A 16375-nucleotide genomic window follows, 5' to 3' on the forward strand; every position below is an offset into this window, starting at 1 on the left:
AGCACGATCATCTGGATTCTGCGGTGCTGCAGCACGCCGTCAGGGAGGCGGACGGGATCGTGAGCGAGAGTTTGATCGCCGAGATGGGGCACGGCTAGGTGTGAGGTTGGGGAGGTGCGCGTGCGGCGCGTATGCCGCGGCTCCCATCTCGAGCAAGCGCAAGTGCGTGATGTTGTGCAGGAGCAGCCCTCCGTTCGGCACCCGGACTCCCACGAGAATGTGCCATTCGTAACGGTACGTGGGTGTAATCATGGTGATAGAACGAAGGGACGAAGGAAACGCAGGGACGATGCTGGTTTTGCGGTGCATGCGACATGCCATCGAAAGCGATTGGAGAGACGGAGATGAAAGTGCAAGATGTTCCACGTTAGGGCATGCCCGAAACAGGTCCACCTCGTTGGCTATATTAGATATGCCAGTCCTCTCGGTCCAGAGATGCTGCACGAATCCTCCGAGATAGGGGGAAAGCTTTGTGCGCGACGTGGGTGCTTGGGATGACTTGGACGCATTCGCGACTTCTTCGGGAGTGAGAGGAGCAGCGTGGCTAACGATTGTCGAGAAGAGATGCGGTACTGCTATCTTTCGTGCCCAAGACGAGACGAGCGAGATCGTTGCAGCAGATTCATTCGAGAGATAGACGGCAATCTCGAAAATCTCTATGATAATTTCAATTGGCAGTTCCGGGAGGCGCTGAGGGTGCCGGTGAACGACGATGATCTTGAAGCGATCGGAAGCAGAAGGTGTTCTCCCCACTGCAAAGTTCGTCATACTGAATTGCTTGAAGAGTTTGAGCATAGGTGCAGTCTCGGTCGAGATTATTAAAGGGGTGAGTATAGTGTCCTGGGGAACCAGTGAGACATGTCAGATATACCCATGTACACAATCCGGACGTACAGCTGGTTCGTTATGAGCGTGAAATATGAAATGCAAGAGGAGACGTCACGAAGGGAGGTAGGCGTTGGGTACGTCGAGGTAGCGTGAAGCGTCTTCAGATCGCTAGCTAACAGCTTTATTATGGAGGAAGAAGTATCTATATGTGGGCCATCGTGGAGCAGAAGCAGAACTGAAAGAACGGCGGAGTGAGGAAGTGGATCTCGTGGGGAAGTCGCGCGCGCGATGGTGCCAGTTTCTGCCTGTGATAGTAGGCTACTAGATATCTGCAGCCGTTCGTCACGTCAAGTTCACTTCACCAGGCTAAGCCTAAGCCCGGATAATAAGAGTAATCCATATCAGTTGCTTCAATCATGATGCATTATGCATGATGGAGAGAGCTTACCACTGCACGTGCCACTGGCACTGGAACCCGGGTTGAAAGTGTGTTCGACCTTCTACGAAGTCTCCGTAAAATTATTCCCGAGAAATGCGCTAGATATACCAATTTAAGCGCCAGCATTGACAATTAAAATGAGCGCTCCGTCAAAATCGCCTGTAGCGTGTCGTTTCGATTCCACGCCGCGAAAAACTGAGTCGGTGTTAAAATATCATCACACAACGTGGGAGGCTGAGGAAAGAAGCATCGATGCGTACTGTCAGACGCGACTTTGTGACTTGATTCCACGTCAACAGTCGACCACATCTGCGGCACAGCCTTCTTCACTCTTTACCACCACAGGTTGAGCCTGTTTCATTTTATTGCCACCCGCAGTGCGTTTGCCAAGAAACCGTTTAAGAGAGGTCTTCAGCATGGAAGGCGAACAGCAATACGACACATCTCCGATTTTTGACTCGTTTGACATCGATCTTGTTGTCAAGCACCTCTCGCATACTGTTTTCAGTGAGTATATTTGTCTACGGGATTGCAGTTCTGAGCTCAATGCCGAGTAAACGCTTCGAGGTCCATTCTTCACGTTCTTGTTCCCGGTTTTCTTCTTGTTTCAGGGATTACACTGGTCCGATCCGGCTGTTCTAGCCACGGTCGGTTATAATTTGGTTCTCTGCGCCTTCTGTGAGTCTTCATGTTTTACGTGGATTCACTGATATCAGCCCCCTGATACGGTGTCGTGTAGGGTTTTTGAAGTGGTGCTCTCGGTTGTATCGGAATCAAGGAAGTCTTCTCTTCGGGCAGCCACCTTTGGACTGGGGCGAACAGGTTGTCGTCATTACCGGAGGCGCGTGTTGTGCTATTTGATCTTATATGCGTTCTGATCAAAGTTTCGTGCACAGGTTCTTCGGGTATCGGAGAACTCATTGCGAACACCCTAGCGGTGCGCAATGTCACTGTTATTGTGCTGGACATCAAGCCCATCATCACTGAGAATTGTAGGTGCACTCGTGGCGTTCAAAATAATTGCTTCATCTTATCCAATATGTGTTTGATACAGTCAACATAACGTATTACAAGTGTGATGTGTCAAAATGGGAAGAGGTGGAAGCTGTGTCCAAGAAGATAACGGATGAAGTTAGTCGTCTGCGATCGGCTTTGGAACCGGGCTGAACTCTACTTTACCTGTAGATTGGTCACCCGACCATACTCATCAATAACGCCGGTGTTGTTCAGGGAAAGCTCTTAGTTGATCTTACCGCCGCGGACATTCAACAGTATGCAATTACATCTACTTTTGTTCTCCCTGTTCTCTGACGATGTTTCTTCCCCCAACTAGAACATTCTCGGTTAACACCTTGGCGCATTTTTGGACGCTGAAAGCGTTCCTCCCGCACATGATTAAACAAAATTCGGGTCACATCGTGAGAGTCACGTAATACACGCTGTTGTTGACGGCACTCAATTCTCCATAGATTAATATGGCATCCGTAACAGGCTTGGTAGGCATGGCGAAAATGAGTGAGCTCACCGGTACTGCGCTCGTAATCATACTGATAATCCTCTGCCTAGCTGATTACAACGCGTCCAAGGCGGCGTTGATCTCTCTGCACGAGTCCCTGCGTTATGAGCTTGACCACAAGTACCACGCCCCGTCCGTGCGCACTACCCTCATGATTCCTGGCCATGTCGTGACTGGACTATTCTCCACCGTCCAACTCCCTGTCTCACCGCTGCACCGATTCTTCTTCCCAAGCCTTGCTCCCGTCACCGTGGTGAAAGCGGTGATAACGGCTCTGGATGAACAGCACTCGCGCACCATATATCTGCCTTTCTTCGCTAACTTCACTCCTTTGTTCCCACTTTTTCCAAGTTTCCTGAGAGACCTTGCGCAATGGGTAAGCACCTTTTAACATAGATTTGGTCCACTACGGGGTATTTACGCGGTTTCTTGTAATTCTTTCCGGCAGGTCTCTGGGTGCGACTATGCTATGGACGATTTCGTGAAAGTGAACAGTCGCCGGTCAGAGGAAGTGCCCCCTGCTGGCGCGGAGTCCGAGGCTTCTACCAAACGCGGTTGAACTCAAGCAGGGCCTGGTGACCCTTGCTATTTACTAACATGTGGCTTCCTTTGTACAAGGGTGTAACTCTTCCATGATTTGCATTGATCCTTGGAGGTTTTCTAAATAACCCGGCGTGTGCTAAGAGTGACCTTTCTCTTGCGCTGTGCTGTGTTTGTCTCGCTTCCCTACCTCACTGCGTGACACAAGGTATCTCTTGGAGTACGTGAAGCTTCCTTATCGCATATTTATGCAGATTTGTTCCTCATGCTTCGACGTACTAGACTGCAAAGGTCTGTTGTCTCCGTGCGTAGTTATCTCACCAGTCGGGCCATATCTGAGTCCGGACACTGTATTGTCCTCCGTTCCTGTCAGTCTCGCCTGGATTCCGGAATGAACCAGTGTAAAGGTGAGGCGCCCTGCGAACTGGACGCACATGTGCGAGGTCGTGCACCGTCACGTCGTTGGCTGTCAATTGACAGACGGCTACTCGGCACCACTCTTCACGCGTCCAAATGCTCTTCACGTCAAGTTCAACTTCGTTCGAGTCCAGCTTTGTCTCCTACTACCACCTCCCCGCTGCATCTCCTAGGGAGCAGCGTCGGTAGTCCTCACCATGATTCCTCAGGCGGTCATCAACGTGTTCTCTCGCAATCCTCTGAAGTTCTCCAGACGTTCATCCTCTCTTCTCGAGCCGCCAAAGGACGTGTCAGTATTGCAGAGAAGCACCCGAGTCGAAAACCAGGGTGCGGAGATCGACCGTCATGTCAGTAGTTTTGCGTGCAAGGGTGTCAGAGCTAGGCTAAGTAGTTAATGTCAGGTGCGGAAGGAGTCTTCCAGTAGAGCTCGAGAGACCGTCAGTTTATCTGGTCTCTTAACACCGTCTGACATAATCTGACGTTGCGATTCTCCGTTTAGGATGGCTCTCCTACAAACGCGGACAACGATGTGTTACGCGAAACACTCTCCAAGTCTTCGGAAGGAAGTACTGCTGAACCCGCTGTTACGGAGAAGGCCATCTCCACGGCTGAGCACGAAGTCGCGGATGAAGCACCGAAAGATGATGGCAGCACCAGCGTGCGAGAATACGAACAAATCGTTTCCAGTGTTGAGCAATCCGAGACGCCATGCCCGACCATTACACCAGCATTTTCTTCGGTCACTGTTTCAGTCCCTTCATTTCGGCACATTGAAACTATGTCTGTCCCGACACCGGAGGAGATACCAGCCGCATCTATGCTAGATGTCAAAAAGGATGCTTCTATGCTTGACGTTCCTTCATCTGACGCAGTAGCAGAGAAAGAAGACCCCCCTACCAGTCTCTCGTTCGCTTCTTTCGGGTCTTCCTACGACTCTGCCCCCGGAAATAACAGTGTTGCTGCTGTCAACAGCTCGACGCCCTCTCGGTCTGCGGTCGTCATCTCTGAAGTTGGCAGCCCAGCGCCTATACTGTCTGATGTTTTCTTCTCCGCACTCAGTAGCCCGGTGCCCGTGCAGTCCAATGCATTTGTGTCGGGTGAATCTGCAGGTACTGGTGAAAGTTCGGAGATCCTTGCTGAACCTATCTCTGATGCCTTGGATGTGCTTTCTATCATCCCCGAGGTGCCGTCACGAGCGGAGTTGGATGCGTCTGATGGTTCTCCTGATTCTGTGGATGCTTACTTGGGAGAGAACGCCTGCAGCTTTGCCCAGCCGACACTCTCGCCTTCTTCAAATTCCCTTGCACCTGCTCTTGATGCCGAATTAGGCGCTGTATTAGATGAGGGTGCCATCATTGACTCAGCGAATGACAATCCTGTTCAGTCTGCGCCTCGCTCTTCCCCTTCAGTTCTTGAGCCTGATTCGGGCACTCCAGTCAAAGGGAATGTCGCCACTGAAGCAGCAGACTATAAATGCCGGTCTGTCCAACCAAGCGTGTCGTCCCATTCACTTGGTCCACTTGTTGATAGTAGCTCGGGCGCTCTACGAATTGGAGAGGCTGCGATTGAACCTCTGGGAATTCCTCTCCCCAAGACGTACGCCGACGCAACGAACGTGAGTGATCCTTTGCGATGTCCAGTCTGTTATTCACGCGTATGTTCTCTCGTCCGTTTTTTAGCTCGCTATAAAATACCCTGAGCTGTCCCAACAGATTTTGAAGCTCCCTCTGGCCAGCGTTACTGCAGTCGATGATGTGCGGACATCCCCGACAAGGCCAGTCTCGCACACTACTGTGGAACCAGCAGCTCGTCCAACGAACACGCCGATTTCTGGTATTCCTAGTTCTTCCAGCGCAGGACCATCGCATATTTCGGAGACTCCGAACTGGGCACGGGCGGCTGAACGGTCCAGAACCACTGGGACATCGGTCACGCCAAATTGGGCACTGGCGTCAGCCGATTATAAGACATCTCCGATATCTCGTTCATCTAGTGGGCGTGGAAGGGAACGCTCTCGAGGAAACTCTCGCGGAAACCGACGTGATGCACGTTCCACTCCCAACAAAATTGCAGAACGCGTCCACGACATGCCCGCCATGATCTCTGCGACGATGAACTGGACTGGAGCCGCTATAGATGCAGGCGCTTTAACCTCAGGTTCTCGGAAGTCCGCACCAGCCGCATCGGCTGGCGGCATGCCCTCCCTGGCAGAATACCTAGATCGTAGCTTGACCATGTCTACTCCTGGAAGTGCTCCGATGGCGTCTGGAGACGCGAACCGCGAACCGGATGGCATATTCGAGCCCAACCCTTTCGCTACAGAGTTCGTCCCCGGGCGCATGGATAACCTTAACTCGACCGGCATGCGAAGCCAGTCTTTGTCTCCTGCATCCTCTCTTCCACCCTCGCGTCCTCCGAGCCGCTCCGGCGTCTCGCAACAACAACAGCGGATTATCCTACACCACTTGGGTAAGGTTTCCAGCGGGAACTTCCATCAGGATATGAGAGTCCCCAAGCCAGAAGTCCGCGGGCAAGAGATGGAGAAGACCAGTACCAAGACAGGTCCGAAAGCAGGCGATGTCCCCGCTGCGGTGGCTGCGGCGCAACCAGGACCTGTGTCCGCGGGATGGCGAATGGGAGAGGATGGCATACTGCGTCGGGACTGGGAATGGGGCTGGATCCCCATGCCGGGCCAAGATACTGTGTCTGCATCGTCTGCTGCTGAACACAATCGGTTCCCCGCTGCGACTGTTACTCTCCCTGCTGCTCCTGTAGCTTCCCGACCCGTTATTGGCACGCAGTGGATGCCTGCCCCGGACGAACACGCGTGGATGCAGCCTAACGGGCGCCAGACAACCCGCCAGGTCTCGCCTCCTTCAAGTCCGACATCTACCGAGGCAGCAGCTCGCGGACGGAGAAGTTCTGAGGGTGGTGGACGATCCGCTCAGCAGGGTGTCGCTAAGCAGCATATTTATCCTAGGAGCAGTTTTGGGAACAAGGACTTCGTGCTCCCTCCGCCGGCGGGTTCAGAAGCTCTTGCAGTGGCACTCACGCGACTGGAAGAAGCTCACGACGCCCGCAGAGGAGCTGGCGTGCCCAGTTTCGTGGAACCGACTGGCAGGTCTGAAGCGGGTCCGGGTGTGGATGCGCGACCTGGATCACTAGCATGGGTCCCGAATAAAGACGCATGACATGGGGATGGACGCGTGTTTTACGAGGTTAACATTTTAATTTGTCTCCCACGTTTTTAATAGATGTGTATGTATCCTCTTGTACATGGCCTTCATCACTCGTGTATGTTTTTCTCTGGCCGTGGCCTATAGATTGTAACGATTTCATCACTCCCGCCCACGCGGGCATGCACTAAGCAAAGAGCTACTTGTCTTTCTTTGTGTTCTTTATAAGCCCTAGATATCACCAGTACAACGATGTCGACTGCTCGTCCACTGCAATTATCGCCTTCCCCTCTTGAATGCCGCAACTCTCATTGGTCTTTCACATCTAATCAGTTCTTCGCAAGAACAATGCAGGTGCGCGTCGGGATATAAACCTGCAGAAGTACAGACGAATTAGGGGCTACCCGGACGCGATGGGAGAAGTAGTACCCACCTGCAGCCAATTCTTACGTCCATTCCACTCCAGCGGCGTCGTGAAGTACTGCCCGCCAAGGTGCACGTTATCGAACCCGCCGAAGCGCTTCTCGTCGCTCGTCAGCACGATGTGGTACTCGCCGGGCTCTTCCACGCCGACGCGGTAGTCCGTGAACGACTTCGTCGAGTGGAAGTTGAACGCGAAGAGCAGTCCCGCGCGCTCGAACACGATCACCTTGTCGACCTCATGCTTCAGCGAGACGTACGCGGGCTCTGCGGCGAGCCAGCCGTACTTCTCCTCCGTGTGGTTCATCGCCTTGTCCCACTCATTCAGGTATCTGTACCGAAGCAGCTTGTCATCAACGACGTTCCACTGACGTCGGGCGTAGTGGAACGAGTTGCCGTTGCCCTCGCGAGGGAAGTCGAGCCACTGTATCGCGCCTTCCGGTGAGTGCACAATGTGAGATCTGCAATGGACGTACCTCAGGGTGACCGAATTCGTTGCCTTCAAAGTTCAGATAACCCTCCCCACCGAGGGAGTGCACGAGCAGACTGCAGAACAGAATGAATATACTCACACTTTTCCTTTAATCTACGCGCACGTACCGGATCATCTTGTGCAGCGCGATTCCACGCGAGATAATTGGTGTATACTCCGTCAGGTCCGACATGTTTGTGTACATCTCCTTATCCATGAGCCAGAACGCGAGCGTTTTGTCACCGACGAGCGCCTGGTCGTGGCTCTCCGCGTAAGCAATGCTCTTCTCGCGGTATCTGCGGTTGGTTAGCGTGTGCACGATGTTGCTCATCTCCCAATCGTCGTCACTCTTGTGCTTGAGCAGCTTAATCCACATGTCGGGGATCGCCATCGACAGGCGGTAGTCGAACCCCACCCCACCCTTCGATACTGGCACGCAAAGCAGCGGCATCCCAGACACGTCTTCTGCGATGGTGATACAGAATGGGTAGAGCGAGTGCATCGCATCATTTGCCTGTGTAGCGATATTCAGTATTACCTCCACACAACATAGGAAGGTACATACGAGCATGAGATACACAATCGCCTCGAGATCAGCCGAGTCACCAAAATATTCATGGTACCCGCCAGAGAAGCCAGTCCCGATCCCGTGGTGAATATACATCATGCTTGTAACGCCGTCGAACCGGAACCCGTCGAACTGGTACTCTTCTATCCAGAAGCGTAGGTTGCTCAGTAAGAAGCGGAGCACTTCATGGCTTCCGTAGTTAAACAGGCGGCTGTCCCAGAGGTCATGCCGCCCCTTACCGCCCTCGTGGAAGTAAAGATGGTCTGTGCCATCGAAGAGGTTGATTCCGTCGAGCACGTTCTTGCACGCGTGTGAATGCACGATATCCAGGAGCACGGTGATCCCCATCCCGTGCGCAGTGTCGATCAGCTCTTTTAGCTCCTCCGGGGAGCCGTAGCGCGAACTCGCCGCGAAGAAGCTCGTCACCTGGTAGCCGAACGCTGGACGTGCCTAGTTGGAGCACGGAAAAGTGCGAGGAAGAAGCACTCACAGGCGTAGTAAGCGTGTTCCATGATAGCCATGAGCTGGATGGTGTTGTATCCCAGGTCTCTGATCCTCGGAAGGGTGTTCGTCGTGAACTCTTTGTACGTTCCGACCCTATATTCGGTAGTGGAAATACCAACATGAGCCTCGTAAATACGGACGCTTTTGGGCTGCGGCGGACGTTGGTTCTTGAACTTGTACCGCTGTTCCGGCGGAGGGTTCCAAAATCGTGCGTCGTACACGGGTGACACTGCCAGTTCCTGGGTGACGCGAGTGATCCACGTGGGGAGACGTTCAATCCGTTCTCCGGAAGGCAGAACCATCGATATCTGCAGGCGTCGATGAGATTGTACAACAGCAAAATACAGAGCGAGCACACTTTAATCTTCGAATCGTGGGGGATAGCGCATACGCCCGGCGAAGTGGGGGGTACAGTAATCTCCCAGATGCCATATTCGTTCTTCTTCATGAGATGGCTATTCCTGTTCCACTCGTCTTGCATGGTATGGCGATCAGTACCGGGTACTGCTCATCGACGCGACACTTACTGAAGTCGCCGATCAAAGCAGCCTCCTTCGCGTTCGGTGCCCATTCTCTATACACAACCTCTCCATTCTGACCCACATTCAGGCCGAACTTGAGATATCCCTTGGTGAATGCATCGTATCCACCTTCTGCTTGCTGGATGTTGTCCTTCCACTTCCTGAAGAGGTCATGGCGGTGGATGACGGCGGGAACATTGGGTTCGAGCCACGGGTCAACATCGAGCACGGTCTGTGGTTTGAGAGGTTCTGTCATGGTGGCAGTGGTTGTAGTGGAAGGAAGAAGAGACGGACTTGGAGTTTGCGCGGACTGGGATGGGCCAGAGCTACAGACGCGTCGTGACGTCACATCACATGACTCTGCCATTTGTGACGCAGTGTGACACAGTCACGTGACCGAGAATGAGGAAGATCCTCGGAAGTATTGATGTTGTAGCCAGATCCAGATCTCCAGGCCGGGCAGCTTAAGTCTCAATATTGCCTTTCGTCTCGTCGTTCATGCACATACACCTGTTTCTTTTCCACTATGTCGACTCCAGCTCGCCCACCAGGTCCACAACGGACGAACGTTCTGGCCGCTGTCTTGTCGAAAGCGATCTCCATCGTAGTCCTTATTTCTCTCTCCCTTACTGTCTTCGCGTACCGACACGAGCTTGAACCGATATACGGCGTCGCGCCAACGAATCTCCATCTGAACAAGATTGTATGGCTTGCATGTAGTTTGGGCAGCTTCCTACCGACGCTTCCACTCTCCTATGCCGTATTTGCTGGCGGAGTCTTACTCTCTCTTCTCCCGAATACCGCGTATTGGGTCGCGGTGCACACAGCGAGGATGGGCGACCCCGTGTGGGGACCTGTTGCAACGCATATGGTCGTAATAGTTCCCATATTATATCTGGGTGTCGCCATAGTCAAGGCTTTGCAGGTGAGTTCATTTCCGCAGCATACGCAAGCAACACACTCCCTATGCAGTTTGCTCTTCACGAACTGCATATTCATGTACCCGTGTTACTGAACTAGGAACTTCCTACCATGGAAGATTCTCAGGGCGCGCCCCAGCAGCTCATCACTCTTCCCATATGCCAAACATCCATTATGTCCGTACAAGAGTTATGGCCAGTTATTCCGCGCGTGAAGGAGTTTCCGACGGAACAAATTGTACTTACTAGGTCATGCTCCTACAGGAGCCAGAACTAATATTATACTAGTTCCTAGGTCTGGGTGCTTTCATGCTCCTAGTGTGGGCAATCACACCGTTACTCCCTACCATTTTCGTGGCTGCATCTTCTAGACCTACACCGGTGGCACGAGTAGCACTGGCTTCAAAAACCAAGTCACAGCGCAAGAAGGCTACAGCCCCTGCTCCGGCCACGAAAGCCCCGCAGGTAAATGCGAAGAGCACGAATCTCCTACGCCTCGCTGTCCTCCCGGTTGTGCCGGTCCTAACTGCGACCATCCTCCGTTCGCCCACGCTTCTGAAGCCGCTCTTGGAGCCGTACATCCACCCGAGTTACCCCATGCGCGTCCTCTCCACGGTCAACTCGCCGTACTCGGGCGTCGTCGTCGTTGGCGAGGCGCTCCCGCTGGCACCAGGCGACGCACGGGCGAACAGCATGCTGCACTCTGTGCGCTACCTTCGTGCAGGCCATTCGTTGCTCGGCGGCATGTGGATCGGCCCGTTGGCGGGCAAGATGCCGACCGCACTGGATGAGGAGGGCGAGCCGCTTGGGGAGTCGGTGTACAACGCGTTCGTGCTACAGGAGGCGGCGCGACTCTTTTTGAAGCCTGAGAGGGAAGAGGAAGCGAATGCACTTGTCATGTGCGTTCATTTCTGTGTCGCGAGTTCCGTAGTGATTCGTTGACGTATGGTATCAACGCAGTGGACTGGGTACGGGAATCTCGGCGTCTGCGTTCATGCGACATAACATGTCGACTACGATTGTTGAGATTGACGGCAACGTGTATGATGCTGCGAAGCGTTTCTTCGCGCTCCCGGAGCCCGAACCTGGCAAATTGTTCATCAAAGACGCGCGCAACTGGGTCCGTATGCACCGCGCTCGGCTCGAGAACGCAACTGCAACAAGAAGCGAGACTGGAGAACAGGTTGAAGTGCAGACAAAGGAGGTAGAGCGCTACGACGTGATAGTGCACGACTGCTTCTCTGGCGGAAGCGTACCGGCATACCTCTATACAGAGAGCTTCTGGGACGATACGAAAGCTATCATGCACCCCGATGGTGTCCTCGCTGTGGTATGGTTCATCTGTTTTGCCTTGTACAATATCTGACCGAATTATGGTGCTCAGGACTTCTTCGGTCAACTAGAATCTGACTCGTCCCGCGCGATCTTGCACACTCTCGAGAGCGTGTTTGGGCATTGCCGTGCATTCAGCGACTCCAACGATCCGACAGCGACATCCACGCTGTACACTGATGCCCTCAACTGGGTGCGCACATTATCCTTGGCTCGGACTGGCCGTTGCACCTGCTGACCTCGCCGCAGGTGTTCTTCTGCTCCCCATCTAGTAACCCGCTCACATTCCGTGCGTCGTGCGTGTCGGATTTCCTCGGCTCTCCGCTCCGCGCGTACATCCTGTCGACTTTCTCCGGACGCGAGTTGGACCTTGCACCGATCAGGGAGCTACCAGAGAAGACACGATCGACGTACCTGTTGACAGACATGCAGAATGCGCTGGTGAAATGGCAGGAGCAACGTGCGCTTGAGCACTGGAAGATCATGCGCGAGGTCCTGCCTGACGTCTTTTGGGAGACATATTGATTTGGTGTCTCGGGACTCTGCAGCTGGCTTCCACCGTGTGCTGTACGACTAGTAGATGGCATTCACTTGACGACTCTGTTTGCATCCTGTAGATTACCCACATGTTGTACGTGTTTACTTGCAACTAATGGATACGAGATTCTGCAATAATGATACCGATTCAAGTTACACCAGTAGCACCTGCTCGTCCGGGTCGGTAGAATTTCAAGCACATCGTCAATAGCGCAGCAGCCGTGCGATGACTTTATCGCAGCGTGGAATACATATCATGGCGATGGAACGAAGGTCGTCCATACGCATATCTGATTTTTGACAGCAGAACATTCTACTTGCAAGTTCGATATCGATAGGACGACTCGGAGAGCTATGTACAGGAGCCCCTGGCTGCTGCGCACGAGCAATCGCGGCGGCACATGTACATACAAAACGTTCTGCATGATTCCCTTCTCTCCCTAGGCTCTCATCTACCCCCGCCATGGCGGACGAAAAAAATATCAAGCACAACAAACCCGAGCCTGGGACCATTCCTGTCCCCGTCGCGGCTGCGCCGTCGACTCGCATCCGGCGCCGCTCTCGTCTCGTCTCTGTACTTATCCTCTTGCTCTCGGTCTTCTTGGTGTTTGTCTATCTACATCGTTCCATCCATCGGTCCCTGAGGAAGGAGCTCGAAGGCCGTGAGGGACAGTGGATCGCCAGTGCGTTTGTAGATGCCAAGAAGAGACCCCTGAAGGTCGTCCCCTACGGAAAGGTGGCAGAGAAGTTGTTCTTGTGCGTAGTGCGAGTCTCAGTCGTGCATGGATGCCTGCAGGACTGACAAGGCCCACCGATTGTTCCGGATCCGCAGGACTGTCCCGAATCCGGCGAGCGCCCTCGCTGCATCCCGCCAGTATGCGACGAAGCCCCACCTCGCGGGCAGCCCCGGCGACCTAACCACCGCTAAGGACGTTCTCACCCTCCTGCAGGAGGAGCTGGATGCTGCCGTGCCCGAATCGGAGCCCATCTACTCTGCGGGCACGCAGGCGTCACGCAACGCGACGCTGTCGATCACGTCTTTGAGCGCTCCGACGGCATGGATCGACGTCTACTACCCCGTGATGAACACCCCGCTCGATCGCAGCCTACAGATCCTCGAGGAGGATGGGTCTGTTGTGTGGAATGCCGATCTGGAGGAGGTTGCTGACGAGACGGACCCCGAGGCGGGAGAATACAAGGACGCGGTTCCTACGTTTCACGGGCTGAGCCGTGGAGGGGAGGTCCAGGGCAAGCTTATCTATGCGAACTACGGGAGAAAGCAGGACTATGACGAACTGGTAGAGCGAGGTGCGTTGTTGTCTGTGTGTGCAGTGCTGCAGACTGACGGTGCTGTGTCAGGTGTGAACTTCACTGGCTCCATTGTCATCGTTCGTTACGGTGGCGTCTTTCGTGGCTTAAAGGTGGGTTGTTATACCCGCATGACAGAATCAATACTTTGACATCAGTCAAATGTATGTAGGTTAAGGGTGCGCAGGAGCTGGGTGCAGCCGGCGTGCTGATTTACTCCGATCCCCGCGACGACGGCACCGTCACAGAGAAGAACGGCTACATCCCGTACGTCTTTGCATAATGTTCTTCTCTATGCATGTCTGACCTTTCCCGACAGGTATCCCTATGGGCCTGCCCGCAACCCGACATCTGTCCAGCGTGGTAGCGTGCAGTACCTCTCCATATATCCTGGGTATGCGGTCCCCACCACTGCATCTTGTCAAATGTTTAACACTTGGCGTTTGCAGTGATCCCACGACACCGGGATACCCTTCATACGAGAACAGCACTCGCACAGAGGGCTTGAATATTCCGGGCATCCCTAGTCTGCCGATCTCGTGGGCGAATGCACAGGTACTATTGGAGTTGATCACCCACCCGGATAATGGCACGCGCACTGTGTCCCTGGTGAACCACGGTGAGTGCTCTCATTGCGGTGCTGAAGGAACACGGCTGGAGAAGGCTGAGTTGAACACATGTAGTCGACAACCGCGTCATCCCCATCTGGAACACCATGGGTGTCATCCCGGGCCATAACAAACACGAGGTTATCGTCGTTGGAAACCACCGAGATGGTGCGTCCTCTTCGTTATAGCGAACCTTGCAGTTACTCATATTTTTAATAGCATGGGTACGTCTGGCTAGTATTCGAGGTATGATGTGAATATTAACAAGGATTTACGCAGGTCATGGGCGCATCGGATCCCTCGTCTGGGACTGCCTCTATGCACGAGCTTATCCGAGGGCTTGGTGCCCTCCTCAAAGCCGGGTGGAAGCCTCTGCGGACAATTGTGCTTGCTAGCTGGGATGCTGAGGAGGTGTGTCATTTCGTTGTTTGCCTCCACCAAATTCTGATGTTCCGATAGTACGGCCTAATCGGAAGCACCGAATGGGGCGAAGACTTTGCGGACTGGATCGGCGAGCACGTCGTCGCATACCTCAATCTGGGTGCGTCGCCAAATCGTTCCAGTGTTTCGGAAACTGACTTGCCTGTGCTCTGCAGATTCGTCTGTCTCCGGTTCTCGCTTCGGTGCCTCTGGGTCTCCCTCACTAGCGCACTTCCTGCGCAACACTGCTCAGGACCTTCCGCACCCTACTAAGCCGGGCCTCACGCTATGGGATGCTACCAAGGACTCCGGCGTGCTTCTTGGCGACCACGTAGATGATGAGGCGCTCGCGATGTACGAGGAGGAAATTCAGAAGGCGGATGCCCTCGGTGTAGGCGTCCTCGGCTCTGGCAGCGACTATACTGTCTTCTTGCAGCATATCGGGGTAAGTTGACAACGCGCGTGCTTGCTCATCTCTCACACTACTTTTATGTCGATCAGATTGCCAGCACGAATAACGGCTTCACGTCCACCCTGTCCGACCCTGTGTATCACTACCACTCCGTGTATGACTCCCAGAGGTGGCAGGAGATCTACGCCGACCCCGGCTTCTTGCGCCATGTAAGCGATATCCAAATAAATGCTTGTAGTCAATCTTTGTTCTGATCATTTGTGCAGACCGCGGTAGCCCAGTACCTCGGGCTTCAGACTCTCCGCCTTGCCGACGCCATCATCCTTCCCCTCAACACTACTTATTATGCCAGCCAGCTGGAGGCGTACGTCGATAAGTACGTGTAACATCCGCTTTTCTGCCTAGCCAGCTGGTACTCACACATCCTCGTTGCATGTAGCGTCGAGGAGCTCGCCCTGACATCGGCGCTCGAAGTGGACTTCTCGTCGCTGCGGGAGTCCATCCACTCCCTCCGCGCCGCGAGCATTGAGCTAGACGAAGAGAAAGAGGACGCGGAAGAGAGCCTCAAGCACATCATCTGGCGGGTCGCCAAGCGCAACCTGATCAGGCGCAAGCTCCGCCAGGCCCTGTGCAAGCTCAAGAAGTTGTTCGGTAAGAAGTGTGGGAAGGACGAGCGCGTGAAGGAGATGCACCTTGATGCCGATGCAAACGTTGCATCCGAGGCCGTGCTACACAAGCCCGGAAAGAAGTGGCGGCATAGAGTCCACGCTGTCCTCTGCAAGGTCAAGAAGCTCTTGGGCAAGAAGTGTCACCACCACGACCCACACAAGCCTGACGAGCCCAACAGCGAGGCTCAAGACCGCGTCGTCGCGTTCGAGCCGGAAACCAGCAAGTTGATTAAGCCGCGTATTGGGCGCTATCCGGCGTGGCTCAAGGAGCAGCGCGCGCGAGAACGCGCGGGCACCTGCCATATGAAGAGCGGATCCCTGCACAAAAAGGTCAAGAAAGCGGTGCACCGCGTGCACAAGGCGAACAAGAAGTTGGTCGCGTTTGAGAAGGGCCTTATCCACGAGGACGGGATCAAGGATCGCGAGTGGTACCGCCATTTGGGTGTTGCCCCTGGCAAATGGCTTGGTGAGTTTACTCTCTCAACGGTAGATGAGTTGGGAAGCTGAATCGAGAATACAGGTTATGGTGCAACTACGCTACCTGCGCTCACAGAGTCGATTACGATCGAGAAGAATGCAACTTTGGCCCAGTACGAGGCAGCCAGGTTGAAGAATTTGATTGATAAGCTTGCAGATGAGTTAAAGCCGTGAGATTCAAAATATTGTACGATCGTTCTTGTACTAGGATGTAACCTGAACTAGATTAACCTGTATCACTCCCGAAATGTTCAAAAGTAAGTGTCGGAAGCTCGAGGAAGACATAGGTATG

At 53.8% G+C, this 16375-nt stretch overlaps 6 protein-coding genes across 6 annotated transcripts; 4 read left to right on the forward strand and 2 right to left on the reverse strand.

The window, feature by feature from the left end:
• Nucleotides 1-39: 39 nt before the first annotated feature.
• On the reverse strand, nt 40-795 carry SCP_0211430 (hypothetical protein; the record flags this gene model as incomplete). The annotated part of the gene is made up of 1 exon (XM_027755053.1): nt 40-795. The coding sequence occupies one exon, from the start codon at nt 793-795 to the stop codon at nt 40-42; it is 756 nt and encodes a 251-aa protein (XP_027610854.1).
• An 888-nt stretch (nt 796-1683) lies between these two features.
• SCP_0211440 (Dehydrogenase RED2) lies at nt 1684-3342 on the forward strand (the record flags this gene model as incomplete). The annotated part of the gene is made up of 10 exons (XM_027755054.1): nt 1684-1774; nt 1835-1945; nt 2007-2108; nt 2164-2259; nt 2322-2398; nt 2453-2538; nt 2601-2685; nt 2737-2782; nt 2834-3159; nt 3232-3342. The coding sequence occupies 10 exons, from the start codon at nt 1684-1686 to the stop codon at nt 3340-3342; spliced, it is 1131 nt and encodes a 376-aa protein (XP_027610855.1).
• Nucleotides 3343-3937: 595 nt separating this feature from the next.
• Nucleotides 3938-6931, forward strand: SCP_0211450 (hypothetical protein; the record flags this gene model as incomplete). Its single annotated transcript, XM_027755055.1, has 4 exons — nt 3938-4087; nt 4142-4177; nt 4240-5355; nt 5420-6931. 4 exons carry the CDS (start codon nt 3938-3940, stop codon nt 6929-6931), a joined length of 2814 nt encoding a protein of 937 aa, XP_027610856.1.
• A 314-nt stretch (nt 6932-7245) lies between these two features.
• On the reverse strand, nt 7246-9657 carry SCP_0211460 (1,4-alpha-glucan-branching enzyme; the record flags this gene model as incomplete). Its single annotated transcript, XM_027755056.1, has 8 exons — nt 7246-7290; nt 7350-7760; nt 7813-7882; nt 7937-8322; nt 8374-8816; nt 8867-9188; nt 9239-9354; nt 9408-9657. The coding sequence occupies 8 exons, from the start codon at nt 9655-9657 to the stop codon at nt 7246-7248; spliced, it is 2043 nt and encodes a 680-aa protein (XP_027610857.1).
• A 270-nt stretch (nt 9658-9927) lies between these two features.
• SCP_0211470 (predicted protein) lies at nt 9928-12178 on the forward strand (the record flags this gene model as incomplete). Its single annotated transcript, XM_027755057.1, has 6 exons — nt 9928-10326; nt 10422-10559; nt 10610-11220; nt 11282-11651; nt 11706-11846; nt 11903-12178. 6 exons carry the CDS (start codon nt 9928-9930, stop codon nt 12176-12178), a joined length of 1935 nt encoding a protein of 644 aa, XP_027610858.1.
• A 475-nt stretch (nt 12179-12653) lies between these two features.
• On the forward strand, nt 12654-16257 carry SCP_0211480 (Probable glutamate; the record flags this gene model as incomplete). The annotated part of the gene is made up of 15 exons (XM_027755058.1): nt 12654-12946; nt 13023-13498; nt 13550-13611; nt 13671-13765; nt 13818-13892; nt 13948-14117; nt 14182-14274; nt 14326-14330; nt 14386-14517; nt 14566-14647; nt 14703-14971; nt 15028-15147; nt 15205-15314; nt 15378-16072; nt 16127-16257. 15 exons carry the CDS (start codon nt 12654-12656, stop codon nt 16255-16257), a joined length of 2808 nt encoding a protein of 935 aa, XP_027610859.1.
• Between the last annotated feature and the right edge of the window lie 118 nt (nt 16258-16375).

The sequence above is a fragment of the Sparassis crispa genome, assembly GCF_003851025.1.
Source record: "Sparassis crispa DNA, contig_000001F, whole genome shotgun sequence".
Taxonomy (NCBI): domain Eukaryota; kingdom Fungi; phylum Basidiomycota; class Agaricomycetes; order Polyporales; family Sparassidaceae; genus Sparassis; species Sparassis crispa.